The sequence below is a fragment of the Macrotis lagotis genome, chromosome 4, assembly GCF_037893015.1.
Source record: "Macrotis lagotis isolate mMagLag1 chromosome 4, bilby.v1.9.chrom.fasta, whole genome shotgun sequence".
Lineage (NCBI taxonomy): Eukaryota > Metazoa > Chordata > Mammalia > Peramelemorphia > Peramelidae > Macrotis > Macrotis lagotis.
In genome coordinates, this window is record NC_133661.1 from 199,994,827 (window position 1) to 200,013,204 (window position 18,378).

Sequence of the window (18,378 nt, forward strand, 5' to 3'; positions counted from 1 at the left end):
CATGAGAACAGTTTATTCTAATAGCCATGAAGGTGGCTGGAGCATTTTGAGTTTGATCAGACATCAAAGACTCCAAGGTCAACCACAGTTTCCTGGGTTACTGCCAGTTGTCTTGACTTTTGCCCATCCACTGGACTTTAATGACTCAGGAAGAGAGTGAAGCTGATAAGTTTGTACCATTCTATCTTACTTAAATCCAATTCACAAGCAGGTCAAGGCATCACTCTGTGATGTCATTGGTCCTCTTCAATGTTGAATAACAACAACAAAGTCTTATAAATATTGTATGTAGGTATCATTACACTAATTGTATCAAGCCCTGGAACACTTCAGAACTTCCTATATGAGTTACAAAATCCCTTGAAAAAGTTTAATCTAAATATCTACATAGAAAAAACCTAGGGAATAAAGAATGGGTATTGTCTAGACTGGCTAGACAATATATAGAGTTGATCTCTCTCATACACACACACACACACACACACATATCTATACAGAAATACATAGATATATCTTATACAAACAGGAGCATGCTGGGCAAGAACAGGCTGCCACACATAACCAGTGAAGAATTATGCATGAAAAACATTAAAGGGAAAGTCTTTAGTGGCATACACAACCTGAAAAAAAAAATGATGGATCATATAGTGAGCATGGGTCAGCCCATATGTTCCACTGTTGTCCACAAAATGTCAAAAGATGGAGAAGCTCTTCCACACCAGTCCTTTGAAATGCAGCCCCCCCCCCAGAGATTGATTTATGGTACATTAAATTTTCACCTGTGGCTCCAAGAAATTGTAGCGCATAGAGCAGTCACTCCTCAGATAAAACTATAATGGCAGACAGGAATGCAAGTCCCAACCAGGTAAAGTCTTCCCTTAATAAGGGGAATGGGAGGATGAGAACAATGGGTTCCTATAACCATGAAGGTTGTTGAAGCAGGCAGTACAGAATACTTAGAGCTTGGTCAGACATAGAAGACTCCAAGGTCATCCACTGCATCCCAGGCCATCACAAGATATCTTGACACTTGTCTTGCTCTGAACTTATATGATTCAGGAAGAGAGATTTTTTCAGGAAGACAACTTTGGTCAGCTCTGCTTCACTTAAATCTAATTCACAAGAGAACAAGTCAAGACATCACCCTATGATGTCATTGGTTCTCTTCAAAAACTAAGATCAACAACAACAACAATATTCTTGCTAAGGCTGGGAAGTGACTGTCCTTTTGTCAGGTGATGCAATATCTGAAACACAGTAGGCATTTCATATATGCTTGTTAATTGTCGGGGATAAAACTCAGGAGATAAAAACCAGGAGAGTTTTTAGAGCAAGGGTACTTAATTCCCCAACTCATCTCCCATCTGAGAAATTGTTATCTGGTTCTAGGTACCATGTTTGAGAAGAGACGTTGACAATTAGAGCAGGACCACAAGAGGATAACTGGGATAGTGAGGATATTCAAAATCATAGCAGATGAGAAAGAGTATCTGAGACTGTTTATCCTGAGGGGCTGTCTTCCCCTACTTCAAGGGCTGTCATATGGAAAAAGTATTAGACTTATTCCACTTAAGCCTAGAGCTTTGTTCTAAGTCATCAAGAGATATAACTTAACAAGAATGAGAGCTGTCCAAAATTAGAATCTGTATCTTGGAGAATAACAAGTTTCTCCATTACTAGAGGTTTTTGAGTGAAGGCTGGATATTCTATATATGGTTCTTAATTTGGTTAGGGGTTGGGCTAAATAAGCCCTGAGGTCCCTTCCAAGATTCTATGATTCTATGGAATATAGAGTGGTCAGAAAATAACCAGGTTTTACTGGGTTAAGGACAGTCATTTTGCATTAAAAATAGACTAGGCTTGGTTTCCTCACAGAACTGGGTAAAAGCGCAGTAACTTACAAATGGAAACAAACAGAGGTGGCAGCCCTATTGAACTAAATCATTTCAAAACCCAAATAAAAAGTCATTTCATTTCCCTTGGTTTCCTCAACTACAAAATCAGGAGGTTGGACAGCTCCTGTGAAAAGATGGAACCAATATAGCTGCTCATATTAGGATCAAGATTTAGAACAGGAAGATCTTAAAGGTCATCTGGTCCAATTCCCTCATAGTATGGAAGCCAAGAGGGATTATGTGATTTGCCCAAAATCACATCTATAGTAAATTCACATCAGGATTTGAATCCAGGTTCTCTGGATCCAAATCTAATATTCTTTTCACTGGAGTACTGAAAACTAAGTTATGATAGCTCAAGAAGCAGAGGGCCCCTAGGGCAAAGCATCAAGGAAGAACCTTAGAACCATCATCATACCCACAACTGCTAAGAGTAGTATTTGGTTTTTATCCCCTTGAGAATCCTCTGAAAACCAGATTTTAAATGTTTTTTTTCCAAACCAGAAAAGATTAGTAAAAATAGCAGCTGTCTTTCCCAAGTCCCCTGACAACAAATACACTCCCTCAAACCTTACCATGGTGAAAGGAAGGAATCTGACACCATCAGTTTGACTGTGGGTAGTGTTGAGCGAGGTCACTCTTTGGACTCTGCTCTCCCTCCCTTGATGCCCCGGTGAGAAATCACTTCAGGAGTCACAAAGCCTGATTCTAATTTTAGTAAGGAATATCTAGGACTCATAAAATATTGCTAAGAGGAATTTTCCAGCTTCATCTAATCATTGCATCACAGATCTAGAGCTAGAAGAGGTCACAGAAATCATCTCATTCAATAGCTTCATTTTACAGGTGAGAAAACTGAGACCACGAAGGTTAAGTGACTTCCCCAATGTCACACTGGTAGTCATATAAGAGGCAGCATTTGAATCCATTCTCTGGCTTAGAACTATTGTACTTTCAACCACTCTGAGGATGAGAAAAAAAAAGATCCAGAACTGAAGTATTTCCTCCAAGATCACAGAGTGACTTAGCACCAAAGTCTGGCCTAGAATCCAGACCTCCATGCCCCTTACCCTAAGTGCTGTACTTTTTGTTGTTGTGATGTGTTTTGTTTTTCACAGCTCTGAGAAATAATCAGAAATGTTCTCATTGGACCTTGTTACCCAGGTTCCAGATTCTATTATATCATAGTCGTTGCTTTAAAAAAAAAACCCTCTACAACAGAATAGAGAAGAGAGAACATCTTTGCTTTAAATGATTTTATTAAAAATTGTACCAGTTGTTGAAAAAAAAGACTCCATATATATACACATATATATGCATGTAAAGAACATAAAGTCAGTATACTGTACAGATACAAAACAGGCCCCCCTTCCCCAATTCTCCTCCCTCTTCCCCCTCCCCCAATTCCCCTTCCCTCCCCCTCTTTCCCTGCCAGGTCCCAGGAGGCAAAGGGCAGTCCTGGAAATACGTCAGCAGGGGAACAAAATGCTACATTCTCACTGGGTCTCCTTCCACAGCAGAGAAATGGGGTCTATGCCTCTTGGGAATAGCCCAGTTGGTGTGGATCAAGGGGGAAGGGGAAGGGGGAGAAGGGGGAGGTTAACCAGCTGGCCAACTTCTGGGAGCAGGGCCCTTTCAATTCAAGCAGATGAGGTCTGCCAGCTGTGGAGAGAAAAATGTGTGGAGTGCCTGCCCCACGGCCCCCTGTCTCCAGAGGGCACTGAGCACCAAGGAGCAAGCACCAGTTAGAAAAACCTTCTCAGCCCAGCACCAGCACCAGCCCATGAAGCAGCAAAACCATGGTATTAGAAGCAAGTCAGGAAGAACTAGTCACATCCATGAGGGAAGGCCTGGGAAGTTATGAGTTGGGAGTCCCCATCAGATCCTCCATGCCCTCTGCCAACCTGGGACCTGGAAATCCCTAGAGTCCCAACAAGTGAGCAAACTGCCTGGAGTCCATCAGAGAACTAGAGGGTGGGGGCTGGGGGGAGTTATACTAATCACCAACTACACTCCCCAGGACTGGGATCTACCCAGTCCTGCCCAGTACAAGCCCTCTGACTCAGGGAAGTTCCAGGATAAGGCTCTCCAGCATATGATTTACAGCAAACATGAGACACCCACATGGATCCTAAGCCATCCCATTCCCGTTTCTTCTCTTACTGTTCCCCGTTAAAAACAACAATGACGACCACAACAACTTCCCCTTCGAGGCAGTCAATCTCATGAAACTAATGGCACAGAAATGGCTTCCCCAGTTCTCACTTCCCAGAAACTAGCCCCAGTGAAGGGTCAAACCCTTCCCCGACAGCTGGCAGGAGGACCAAGTCAGTCTGTGTCCCAGTCTCACATGTTTGCTTACACACTTACACTCATACAAAAAGCACACACATATTCCAGTGCATTCAATGTGATAGGGCTGGGAGAAGAGTTCTGGTGTCTGCAACAGGCCTATTGGGTTGTTCTGTGTTCTCCCAGTGCTTAGAAGCCACAGTTGTCTGCTCTGAACACAAACACGGGGCCCTAGGGGACTGGTTTGTAGGTCACTGGGAGGTGATTTTTTTCCACTTTGGATTGAGCAAGAGTAGGAGGCTGCAGAGACCCAAGAGTGGGAGGCTCCCACAGACACATTTCTGCTTCTCAAATCCAGCAGGGAGGAGGCGGAGGCTCAGACACCTCCTCCCCCTTCTCTTTTCAAATCCAACGAACTCCACAGAGAAAAGGAGTCCCAGGGTATGGCCCCAGGCTGGTAGACAACCATCCTACTCCGGTCTTTGGCTGATCCATTCCAGCAGCTACAGACCCCTAAGTCAGGGACAGCAAGCTTCTGAGCCAGGGGACTGCCAAGGGGGCTTGCCTTTAACCCAAAGAAAACTTCTAGGATGAATAATATGGTTTTGCCCTGCTCTCAAAACCCTACTCCAGTTGTCATCTGGTTATAGGTCACTTCTGAAGCTGCTTTCCCTCCCTTCCTCTCTCCAGTCTTCAGCTGGCTAGAGGTCACTACTCTGCTTGCTCCTCCTCCCCTTCCCAAGAAGCAGCCAGGCTACTACGGGGAGGGAGTGTCTCAGAGGCCAGCCTTTTCACAGTAGGAGGTGGGGAGAGCAAGGGATAGAATCCTAAACAAGACCAAAGCAGTCCTTTCCCTCCCCTTCCTAGGCTCTTCCATTTAGTTTTAAATTTTTATGCAGCCTTGTCTGAGGACACACTCAGTTTCTGACCTCACATCAGTTAGCAATTTTTTTTTGGAGGGGGCTATAGAGAAGGTGTGATAAGTAGGTGAATTCAGTGAGTCAGTAGGTGAAGAGTTGGGGAGGGTGGTGGGATTGCCTGCTGTGCTATGAGCAGCTCCTGCCCCAGTCACAAGGAGTCTATGGTTCAGCTGGAAAGAAAAACCACAAAAAACTAAGCTCTGATCTCACATATATGAAGCTGAGGAGGGAAAAGAAGAGGGGGGGGGAAGTTTCTACAAGATGGAAGAGTAAAGACTTGGCCTTCAAAGCCCAATTTTAAGGGCCCAGAGGATATGAGGCATAAGGACAACCCTAGCCTTTGCCAAAATTCCAGTGGGAACATTTAGGGGTAAAGTAGTTTTGGTCAAGAGTTGGGCAACCCTTCCCAAAGTCCATGTCTGAGAAGACATGCCTCAGGTTCCTAGGAGACCTCTCTTTGTTCATCACAAATTAACTTTCTTAGCAGAAAAAATACAGTATGTACCCTGAGATGAGATTCCAGGCTATAGTGGGGAGGTCTTGGCATGAAACATCATTGAATCCAAGCAGAGAAGGAAGCTAAAACAGTGGTGCCACATGGATTTAGGCTCAACAAAAGCACCAAGTTAGCAGCCTGCTCCAGAGATGACTCCCTCCACCCCACTTGTCCAGAGGGGGATCTGGTGTTGAAAGAAGTGACAGATAGCAACCCAACTTCCATTTCTAAAGGGAGCCTTCTCTGACCAGGGAGATCATCTTCTTTCATGAATCATGCTCATTTAGCATCAAATTGTATCCCTTCTTGGAGTTTTTTTCTCCCCTAAAGCTTATTTTAAATTCTAGTTAGTTGACTAATGTTTCCTGTTCCCTCTTCAATCTAGATCTATCTCAAGAGATGCCAGGAAGCCACTCTGATGGTTGTCTTTGGTGGTGGTGGGGAAAAAAACAGACAGACAAGTGCAGAAGAGTTATGACATCCAAGAAGATGGAAAAGCAAGGAGACACCTGAAACCCAACCTTGAACCTATCTTTTGTTCCACCAAAAATGCAAATATTCCATCAAACAAAAGCCAATAACCACTCCCACCACTTAGGTCATGCTTCTTCCACTAGCATTAAGTGCAAAGGACAATGGTGGAGAATTCTACAGTAATCAGGAATTTCTTCTTCCTCAGGGCCTGATACTTCTTTCCCCACCAATAAATGGGAAAACGGCCACTTGTCTAGTGTCGTGCATAACTAAGAATTTCAAACCAGGGTTCTTTATCAATAGAATGGCTTTCCAAAAAGAAGCTGAGAGCCCTCTTCCTCTCTCTTCCCCACCAAGAAAGCCGGTGTAACAAGCCGACTGATCACTTCTAGTCCCTAGAAGAAAACGTTCTTATCAATACTGGGTCATTGCCAAGTCATATCCAGAACCTGCTTAGAAGTTTGGTTAACTCTCTGACAGGTCTCATGTGGTGTAGACTCCATACGAACCCTGGGAATGGCAGAGTGGCCATACCCACCCAAGCACAGTACCTGGGAGTGATGCTAAAGATCCTGAGGCAACTATCCATGGGATTACATCCTCTGGGGCTGTCACTTGTCAGGGTCGAACCTGGATTTGTAATCAATTAAATGACTGCTGAACTGGCTAACCCTTAATCCCTGATGGCTGTATATCAAAGATGGAAGCCCATATTGAGTAAATTTCCATTATATTCAAAAAATAGTGGTCAGAACAGTGCAACCAGCCAGGACTGCTCTGTATTAGGCTCAGCAAACCTATCTTTTCTTCACTCTGAGGAGAAACGAGTTCACAGCCACAATCTGCAGGAAGGAGCTGCTGGAAAAGGGATCAAGGGAGAAGCTGGGCAAAGTGACCAACACAGCACTGATGTCAGCACATCTGGTTTGTTTTTCCTCACACAAACCCAGTCTCCAAGCCTGGGCATTAGAATCTTTGCCAAACATCAGCCACGGAGAAGAGCTGGTTCTTGTGAACTGGGAGAAGCCAAACCCAACTCCCGTTTCCTTAGTTAGCACTGTCCTTAGGACTAGTTGATGGTCATTTTCAACACCTGTGGCCTCAAAGGTCCATTTGCCAGGAGCCAGAAAGGGTCATCAACACAGACATACCGGTCTTTCCTTCAACAGTGTTTGACCGAGGCTCCTCAGCCTGGGAGATGGCTGGGAGCAGAGCAAATGTCCCTTGTTGAGTTGGTCTTATGTACAGGAAGATAGTAAAACAAACAAAACCCCAGAAACAAACAAAAAAAAATTCAAAATAATAACAACAATAATAATAATAATAATAATAAAAACTTCACAAGACACAGTGCCAGTTTTCCTGGAGTTCTCCCAGATGTCCTGCTCCAGAGGTGGAGTTAGGGGTAGGATTCTCCCTGTGGTGCACAAACAGAGGGGCTTTGATGTCTCACCTAGGGCCTGCCCCGTTCCTGTTCTCCTCTCTGTTCAAGGCCAAATTGTGAAGGAAGAGGAGGATTTGCCACCACACATGGTTTCGGTTCTGTTGGTGCTGGAAGACAGAAAAAAAGAATCCACCTAAGTCCCACACAGATCCCTTATCCTATCTAATAAAAGTTCAGTTCCACATTTCTTGGGGCAGGCACTTTAATCCTATCAGCATAGCAAGCTGGAAAAAAGAAAAGGAGGGGAGAGAAAGGGGCAATGGAGAAGAGAAAGTTAAGTTCTCCAAAAACAATTGTCGTTCTACTATTAAAAAGAAAAGACCAGACTCTTTAGGCATTGTGCACAAAAGGATTAAACTCCTTTCCCCCTCCCGCTTGCAGGATTTTACAGAGTTTAGCCAAGAGCTGCTTTTAATCAGATTGGATCCTGAGCCTCTCAAACCCCAGCTGCACTAACAACAAACTTTTTTCAGAAAGAAAGGGAAAAAAAGTGCCCCTTTCCCCCCAAAGTAACACAGAGAACAAGGGAGAGGGGAGGGAGAGGGGAGGGAGTCTCCATCTGCAAGTGATTTGACACTGTGAAGGTCAAAGGGTTAATCTTCAATTTAAACCACACTGCTGAGGCAGCAAAAATCTGATTTCATCCAGTGCAAACACACACACACACACACACACACACACACACACACTGGTGCACCCTCCCGCTCCCCCTGCTTTCCCTTCCCAGCATCTCCAGCTCAGTCCTGCCCTTTTTATAGCTATTTTTGACAGTAAGCCATAAATAATCCCTTTTGGAGCCCTTTCCTACTGACTGGAGCCAATTAAACCTTAAGCAAGAGCATACTTGAAAACAAAACAAAAACAAAGCATGTACACTACACTCCCGGAGGTTATCCCAGGTCCTACTGTTAGGCAGGAACACCGGAGGCAAAGTTCAGGGGTCAGTGGTCCCCGGGACGCCTACTGGCGCCCTAGCCAAGCAGGTAACGTTTCCTGGGGCTCAGCAGGGACTGGAGAGGGCAGACACTCCTCCACCTCTGATCATCCATCAGGTCTTTGTTCAAGAGAGATAGACTTCTCTCCTTATCTGGCCAGTCAGGCTGGGGGGGGGGGGGGGTCCCGAGGGAGAAGGCAATGGAAAGCCCCCAGTGGAACCTACAATGAGGAACCCTATGTGCTGGAGTTTTTCCAGGTGCCCAGTCAGCAAAATCAGACATTTGAAGAGAAATTTCATAAAATGTCTCCCCAGGGGACTTGAACCTCCTCTTTAAAGAAGGCTTCAACCAGAGCACCAGGCTATGAGTCAGATGGCCCAAAAATCCCATAGTGAGTCAGTTCCAGCAGAACTGAAAACTGACCCCAAGTTTCCTGACTCTCCAGCCAATTCCAATAGCAAAACCATCTGGGAACCAACCTCTCCCACAGTTTCCCTTAGCAGGAGTGAACTTCCTCAGGTTCTCCCTCACCTTTGATCTTGGTCCTGGAGATAAGAGATACCTTCTCAGGCCCCAGGTCTGAGTACTTACACTAAGGTGAGCAAAGAGATACCCTTGAGGAGAAATCTTAAGAGTCCAGGAGACAGTAGCATTCCTCCACCTCCCTAGAGGGATAATCAACAAGGAAGGGGGGGACTTAGCAATCATGCTTAGGAGCCCAAGGGAAAACAGGGATGTGCCACTGAAGGAGACCTGCAAATATGTGCCAGGGGGAGAATGATGACTTCCTCTTGTTTGGTAAACAAAGACAGTATAAATGAGGAAACACGTGTTGGGCTTAAAAATCTGGTTAGAGTAAAGCAGCGTGAAAAAGGACTCAGATGCAAACCTGACTATTCAGGCAGGCAGTAGCAGAGCAGACCACTCCTGGCCCCCTTCCCCCCAGTGGCTAGGGGGGAGACAGGTGCCAAATCTGGGGGGTGCTGCAAGGAGGGAGATGAGAGGAAAGGCTGCTCTTCAAGTGGGTCAAGTTGCATTGCCGGAATTCCTGCCTCTCCCCTGGTGAAGGCTTCCCCCATTCCCCTCCCACACACAACCTCCACCTCTAAGGAAATGATAAAACTGAATCCTCCTGTTTCCCCACACTACCCTATTATCAGAGTAGACCACCTGCTCCCTCTTCTCAGGAGGAGTAAAGAACATGGCAGTAAACCAACTCAAAAGCACAGCAGAGGCAGCAGGGTATAGTGGGATAAGTCTGCCTTTGGAGTCAGAGGACCTGGGTTCAAATCTCCCTGTGAAGCTTATTCCCATGGGATCTTGGGCAAATTGCCTCCCTGGGTCCATAAAACAAGAGATTTGGACAAGATAGTCTCTGAAGACCCTTACAGTATTAGAACTGTTGACCAAACATCTGGAATATCATTCAAGGATGTGCCACTGAATCATCTCCAGGACTATGGCCAAAAGGTTGGACCACCATCTAATTTAACATATATCAAGAATTCCTACTACAATATCTCTCAACAAGTGGTCAAAGACCTTTATGAAGGGAATGTGCTACCAAGGTTCCCTATACACTTTTGCATAGCTCTCCCTCACTTGCATATTACAGTATTGCAAACCTGATGCCATAGTCATCTTTGAGAATACAGGGCAAACAACAACAAGGTAACTTCAATCTGTCTCCTTGCAAACATCCACTCATTGCTCCTTGCCCAACAAGCAGTCCAAAGCTCTTCCAAATGACAGCCATACCTCCCTACTGAGTCTTCTCTTTCCAAGCTAAACATATCCTAGTATCTTCAACCATGAAGGTCTGGCCTTCATGCTCCCCTTCATCATGGGTTCCAAGTTACACTGGCTCTCACTGATTGGCCAATAATAGACCCCATCTTAAGCCTTACTTGATCTTTGGATTTTGATGGCTTAGAGTAAGTGTAAAAAACAATTGTTTCTGTTCTGGCCAGAAACAGAGGGTCTTTCCCTCTTAAGATTGATTCTTTTGTGAGAGCAAACTAAGCCAACTTTTGCTTAAACGTTTACTTAATCTTTAATTACTGAATGGGCGTTGCGTTGCCTCAGACAAACTAAGATCTGAGAAAGACACAAAAAGGCCCAGGTGTCGCACTGCATTTTGACCATCCAGTCGTCTAGACCTGTGTCTAACTGCTGCACTCTGATGACTCTGAAGGAGAGAGTGAAGCTGGCGACTTTGCACAGTTCTGCCTCACTTTAATCCAGTTCATTTGTAAGTGAAGACATCATCCTCTTGACATCACTGATCCTCTTCAATTCATAGGATCTTAAGATTTAGAGCTGAAAGGAACCTGAGAAGTCATTTAGTCCAACCCTCTTTATCTTACAATGAGCTAGCTGAGATCTAGGGTGACAAGATCGTCACTGGTAGTAAGTGCCAAAGGTACAGTTGAAACCTAGGTTGATAAATGAGTATCACTGAGTCCTTATTATGTACTAAACACTGTGCTAAGACCTGGGAATAGAAATATAAAAAGCAACTCTGTTCCTAACTTCAAATTCTATGGGGAAGGGAGGCTAGGTGGCGCAGTGGGCAGAGCACCAGCCCTGGAGTCAGGAGTACCTGAATTCAAATCCAGCCTCAGACACTTAGTAATTACCTAGCTGTGTGGCCTTGGGCAAGCCACTTAACCCCATTGCCTAGCAAAAATCAAAAAAAAAAAAAAAAAATTCTACGGGGAAGACGACAAAACAAGGGAGAGGTCAAGATGGGAAAGAGCATTTTGTTCTAGAAAGTTGGAAAGATAATGAATGAACTCCTTGACAGTTGACTAAAAGGTTCTTTCCAGGAATGGCAGTATTAATTTGATTAAACTGACCCAATAGCAAGCAGTGGAAGGCAGGAAGGGTGGAAACCCAGAAGGAAGATGGTATCATGGAAGCACACAGCAGGGGATCTGGTGGGGAGAGGCCTAGATTAAACCCTCATCAGTCAAGAGCACAAGGCCCCAAGGTGGGGGCTGAGGTGCCTGGCCAGAAGCCAGAGTGGAGTGCACAAGCAGGAATCACCCTCTAACTTGATGTCGTTCTTTCACAAAGGTGGCCCCCAGAATGGAGTGGTCTGAACAGGACAGTGTACAATGAAATTTCCTATGATCTGGACATTATGCTATTTTTAATTCAGTCTAAAATCACATTAGCTTTTCTGACTCCCGTTTTGCAGAAACTACTGAAATTGAGCTTGTGGTCCACCAAAATCCCAAGTTCAGAGGTGCTTAACTCTGGGTCGATTAACTTTGCTTTAATAGTTTGGTAACTGTATTTGCAGTTCCCACGCATTTTGTAATCCCATGTACTTTATTTTATTCATTTAACAGCATTCTCCTGAAAAGGAGGGAGGTCCATAGGTCCATTTTTTTTCCCCACACACACACAAAAATGGTGAAGAACGAAGAGCCCCTGCTGAATACGCCCCTGCTTTACAGTCAATGATTGTCTGGCCATAGAATGTCTCATCTTATACTTTCCAAGATGACTTTTTTTTTAATCCAAATGTAGGATTTAATATGTATCTCCATTAGATTTCATCTAATTCTTTTCAGCTACTTTTCCAAGTCCATCAAGATTTCTTTGGATCCTAACTTTGCCTATGCAATCTTATCCCATTCATGCTTTTTACAAATACAACAAGAAAGTCTTTATGTGCCTCAGTATTTCTCACATTCTCGATAAGGAGCCTATCAATCTGTCTATCAAATGCATTGATTGATGTTTCAGAGACTCTGCTTGATACTAGAGGTGAAAAGCAAAAAAATAAAACGGTGTCAGCTCTCAAAAAGCCTATATTTTATTGGAGGAGCCTGCCTGAGTATCAGAATGCTGGAGATAATATTCATTGGTAGACAGAAGTGCCAGTATTCTCTAAGCCCCCCCCCCCTTAATCAGTCCCCTGAGGAATTGCTCCCAGCTTCCTCTTAAATCGTTGCTCAGTCAACTTTTTGTGATTTCATTTTGGGGTTTTCTTGACAAAGATACTAGAAGGTTTACCATTTTCTTCTCTTTTTACAAATAAGGAAACTGAGGCAGGCAGGGTTAAGTGACTTGTCCAGGGTTATCAAGATAGTAAATGTCTGAGTGGATTTGAACTCAGGAAGATAGTCTTTCTAACTCCAGGTCTGGTTCTCTATCCACTGTGCTACCTAGTTTCCCATCCTATTAAATGAATGTATACAAAGTAGATTCAGGTTAATAGAGAGGGGGCTGGGGGAAGGAACTTAGAAGTGAATGAGGTTTAGAAAGGATCCTTCTGAGTAATCCAAGTAGAAAAGCTGCATTCTAGTTTATAAAGCACCAAGAATTCTTGGGAACCAAAGTACTTCTAAGTTCATTTTTTGAAGAATGACGCCAAAGTTGTAAATGGTGACACAGAATCAGCTGAGGAACTGAAATTGCTACTGCTAAGCTGATTCAGGAAATGAAGGATCAACAGGACAAAGTCCTAAATTGCTTCCTGAGCTTCATAAATGCCAGTGGAGGGTCTACAGTCAGACTTAGGGATGGAAAGATTTTGAGAAGTCAGCAAGTCTAAACAATCTTCTTGTTTTACAGAAAAGAAAACAAGGGCCCAAAGAGGTGAAGAGACTTGGCTGTTATCAGTAGGAAATGGCAAGAGTTGGGACTCTTGGTTATTTGCCTCCCAACCTAGTACTTGGGCAGCCTGCTGTATTTACTGATGTACTTCTTGGATAGATGCAGCATACAACAATGAGTTGGGCACAGAACTGGTCAGAGAAGATCAGTCTGATCAGTTGCCCCAAGTGGTGCAATAAGGAAATAGAATCCCAGGTCTGAAATCTGGAAGACCAGAGTTCAAATCCCTTACTAGTTCTGTGACCGTGAACAGGTGATTTAACCTACTTCAATTTCTGTTTCCTGGTATGGAGCTAATCAATCAATAAACACTCATTAAGCACCTATTATCACCAGGCACTGCAGTTAGTGCTGAGGAGACAAAAAGAGGCAAAAGCAATCTCTCGAGGAGCTTACAATCTAATGTACAATTTAACAAGCAAACAAATAATTAAAAGAGGGAAAGCACTGGAATTAAGTGGGATAATAATAATAACATCTACCTCTCATGGTTGTTGTAAGGACAAATGAGACATTTATAAAATGCTATGCAAAACTTAAAAGAGCTTTAGAAAGAAATAAAAGGTGCTAAGTTTACAATGATTTTGCCTGCTAACGAAAGAACTCATCTTTTTTAACACCAATTGCCTTCCAAGGATATTGTATGTGGCAAGGGTTCATCATGGAACACCATGATTTGGGGAGTAAAGCTGCACATAACCCAAAGGAAAAGGAAAGACACATGGTGGACTATAAATTAGATGTCACCAAGAACAATCTGGGCCTCAGTTTTCTCATTCGCAAAATGAAATGGTTGGACTAGATGACCTTGAAGTTCCCTTCTTGCAGCACTAAATCTATGATCCTGTGTATCAGATACATAATCAAAGACAAAGATAACCAAAAAAAAGGAGGTAAGCGTGTCAGATGGAATGGAGAAGCAGAAGATAAAGCACCTACTATGTTCATTTTACTGACTTTCTCCATGATATTAAAAGGTCAACAAGAGTATAAGCTCTTTGAAGGCAAGTACAGTCTCATTTTAGTCTTTGTATCTCTAGTAATTAACACAGTCTATGGCACATTAGTAAGAAAGAGCATAATGGTGTGAATGACTTCATATTAGATAAACCTTTTATGGAAGGATTTATGAGAAAATATAGAAAGGAAATGCATAAATCAGATGAGAAATTGTGAAGGGAGTTCCCATCCTGATGGAATCCAGACTACAAAGTTGATAAGAGTTCTACAAAGACTTCTACCATGCATGATCCCACTGGGAGTTTAATCCAAAGGTAGACCTTCAAGTGAGAGAAAATACCAGGGTCTAATTTGGGCACCAAATTTACTGCATCTTAGGGTCATAAGATCATATATTTAGAACTTGAAAGGATCTCATAGGCCATCAAGGCCAATATCCTTTTTTTTTTTAACACATGAAGAAATAGAGCCTCAGAAAAATAGAAATAACTTGTCTGTATCACACAGCTAATAAGTGACAGAGCCAGAACTTGAACTCAAGTCCTCTGCCTCCAAATCCAAGACTCTCTCTATTCAGCTATGCTGCTTCCTTGATAGATAACAATATTTGTGGTGGATCTCCTTAAAGTTTGTTGGGAATTAATTGAGACTAGAGCCTTAATTTTACAACCAAAGGAAGGAATTTGGTATGGTGGGAAGAATACTGGAGTGTGAGTTGAGAGAATGAATGCCTTGCTGGTAAAAGGAGAAGGACTTCTAATATTCCTTCCAGTTCTAAATCCAATGGCCCTCTTCCTGGTCCAGCCACAGACTACTCATGTGATGATAGGTACATCACTATACCTAAGTGCCCATTTATTTCCTCACATGCAAAACAAATGTATATCTAACAGTCTATATTTGTTATTCATGTGTCTTCTTAAGATTCTGACTCAGAGTTCCATCTTCCTAGCCTCACCATCCTTGGGGGGGGGGGGGGATGAAAGGAGCCTGGAGACCAGACTAAATCATTCAGGAACAGTTTGAACCCCATGGCATCAGCAGCACTATGTGACCAACATGAAATAGAAATTGAGAAGTATACACACATGAGCCCATAGGGCAAAGCCAGACACACACACACATATCCACTTCATCTTCCCTTGTCAGTAAGTAGCCCCCCAAAAGGCCCTTCCTAAAAGGAAAACAAGCCACTTGGAGTTGAGAAAAATCAAAGAAGATCCTGATTACAAGAAACAACTTTTTTTTTATGTTTGAAACAAAGAGGTTTGCCTAGTGAGGAAAGACTGTTTGGAGGGAAGGCAGTGTGAGAAACACGGGAAGAAGGAAGGAAACCAATTTTTTTCTGAAAAGAACACAAGGAGCTCGACAACACCAAAACACCGGAGCAGATTTATTGTTCAAGATTCCTTCAGGGGCAGGGGGCACTGGGAGAGTCTATACTTGGCATCCAGCTATCAAGATGTGCAACCTGCTACAGATCCAGATTCGTTAGATGGATCTTGGCCTGGAAAAGGAACTAATGCCCAAAAAGCTTCTTCAGAATTCCAGATTAGAGGGTAGGGGCATTCTTGAGGATGCCAGGCTGGAATGGATCCCACAGTATAAACTCATGCTATTGCTGCCCTCCCTATGAAACTATCCCAAATTTATCCTGTATATAGTTTGTACATAGTTCTTTTAGACCAAGTAATCTCCAAATTCTGGACAGATTTGAAGGGGCCCCCAGATGGCAGATAACAATGAGAACAGAACTATTACGAAACATAGTAGTTACTGTATCCAAGAAACCATTACCATTACCTAATGGGCATTCTAGAACAGTGACTAATTTACCATTACTTCTGGCCCAAAAGCTTGTCGGCATCATTTAAGAGTTGAGGTTCTGGGATCCACATAGTTCATGGGTAGATTTCAGAGGGACCATGAAGATGGATAAGAAAAAAGAAAATTATATCTTTATTTTCATTAACCCCTAACCAAAAATTAGCATTTCCTTCAAAAAAATTATCCTGAGAAGGGGCCATAGGCTAGATCAGACTGGCAAAGAGGTCTATTTAAGAAGTCCTGACCAAGGGAGATGAACATATGTATCACAGCTTACATTTATATAATGTAGGACGATTAGGATCAGAGATTTAGATTTGAGACTTGAGAGATCTTCTCCTCCAATCCCCCCCCATCTTACAGATGAGAAAACTGAGGCCCACCCAAAACCATAAAGATAGCAATGGGTAGAATGGTTACAAAGTGCTTATACTCACATACAATCCTAAAAACAATTGTGCAAACATTATTACCTTTGACAGATAAGGAAATCAATACTCAGAGAGGTTAAATAACTTTCTTGTTACAAAAATAAAATACTTAATAGAGCTGGGGACTCAAACTCAAGTCTTCTGATTGAGTGGATCTTCCCAGTAAACCACATGTTGCCTCCTCATTACTCTCTCTTCAGGATCCAGAATACATAAGCACACAAATTTAGGCACCCAGTAATCAATTACTTATGGAATGGAATACAAAGAAATTAGGAGTAACCCTTGTCCAAGGCCAAAAACCATGTCAGGTCAGTAATAAAAGAATTATTTCATTTTAATACAATATATTCATTGCTTATGGGGTAATCCAACCAAAAAAATCAAAACTGGTGGTTTATTTTATCTAACAAGATTGAATTATACCATTAAAATTTTACCCTGACCTACAAGGCTTCTGTGAATGGAGACTAAACCCTGCCCTTGATATATAGGATCTCTGTTTTTCCACTCTCTACCAATTTGTATATATTTTATCATTTATGGCCCAACTGCACTCATTTTTAGTTCAAAGAAAAACAAAAAAAAAGAAATACAGGTGTGGCTCACTATAAGAAAATTCAACCTATGAAATTACAAAATTACAAAATAAATGAGGTAAGGTAAATAACAGCTGCCTATAACACTAAGTAACTTGCCTAAGGTCTTTCAGTCAGTATGTGCCAAAGGATTTTTAACTCCTTTCAACCAAACTCTAAGTCCTGCTTTCTACCTTCCCTCCACATGATGCTGCCTCTCAAATGCTATTAACCCTCTAAGGCCAGTTGCAGATCTGCATTATTAGAAGGAACTTCCACAAAGGAGTCCCCTTCCCAAATGAAAATATAAATCCAAAACAAAGTGAGGGGAAAGATATATAAAGCATATTGTAAACTTCAGAGCAGGGGCGGGGAACCTTTTTTCTGCCAAAGGTCATTTGGATATTTATAACATCACTTGTAGACTGTATTTGATCAAATATTACGTTAATTCACCCCTAAAAAATTAAAAGAGTTATGAATTTTGAGTCCCACCTTTAGCTGTCTTGGTAAGGCCAGTTGGCCTGTGGGAAGTTCTGTACTCCTACTTTACAACATGATAGCAACATCAGATATTATTATTCCCTAGGAGAAGAGGGAATTTCACAGGTGGAGAGCTTCCTCCTGTCCCCCCCACCATTGACTTCAATGCCCTCACCTCTCCAACCTTCTCAGGACTCTTAACCATTCAATATGCATCAACAGTATGAAATGATAGTCTAGAAAATTAAGTGGACCTTAATCTTCAGTCAGAGGGATAGCAATCTCAGGGAAAAGTCCTACCATACTTTGTCCTAGTTGGTGAGAAAAATGATAATTAACCCATGATTTGGGAAAATCCAGAGTTCTTCTCTTTTTCTACTGTCCGCATTTCAAAAACTTAGTCTCTAAAGATTAAGCTAACTTTCTCCTCTATCCAACCTTTTAAGGAATCTCTAATCTAAGGCAAATCCTACTCAATCAAGCTTGGATGGAGATAGATTCTTTTGTCTCAATCTTCTAAAGCTCCAGTGGCCTGGATATAGGGAGTCTCTAGTAGAGTGACATGAAGTCACCTAGGCCCTCATTGTAATATTCTCTCATTAATTGTTAATCAATAAGAGTTGATTGCCACCTCAGGAACACTACTTAGGGTATATAAAATGTGTAAGCTACTGTGATTATCTTTGGCATTTGAGAATTGTCACTGAACTTTTATTAAAATGCTAAAATTATTAATAAAATGACTACCAGAAATTACATCTCTCAAACTTTTTAAATGCCACACTGGACGAAATCTGGAGTGTTGTGGTCATATCTGTGCATGGTCTTTAGGAAGGCCATTGAAAAGCCGAGAGCACACAGAGTTTAGGTTAAGGGAGTCAAGATCATATAAAAGTATGTGTTTGTGTATATAATTATATAAAGTATAAATATATATAAATGTATACATGTGTACATAATATTAATATATTTTCGCAGGATAAGTTGAAGGAACTGAGAATGATTAGCCTGGAA

At 42.4% G+C, this 18,378-nt stretch overlaps 1 protein-coding gene across 2 annotated transcripts in view; it reads right to left on the reverse strand.

Moving 5' to 3' along the window:
• Positions 1 to 3,284: 3,284 nt before the first annotated feature.
• Positions 3,285 to 18,378, reverse strand: part of BMF (Bcl2 modifying factor) — a 29,990-nt gene continuing 14,896 nt past the window's right edge. For both annotated transcript variants that reach the window (XM_074235090.1, XM_074235089.1), the window contains exon 5: positions 3,285 to 7,628. In XM_074235090.1, the coding sequence (XP_074091191.1) occupies positions 7,527 to 7,628 (102 nt within the window). In that variant the 3' untranslated portion in view covers positions 3,285 to 7,526. The remainder of the gene's footprint in view (positions 7,629 to 18,378) is intronic.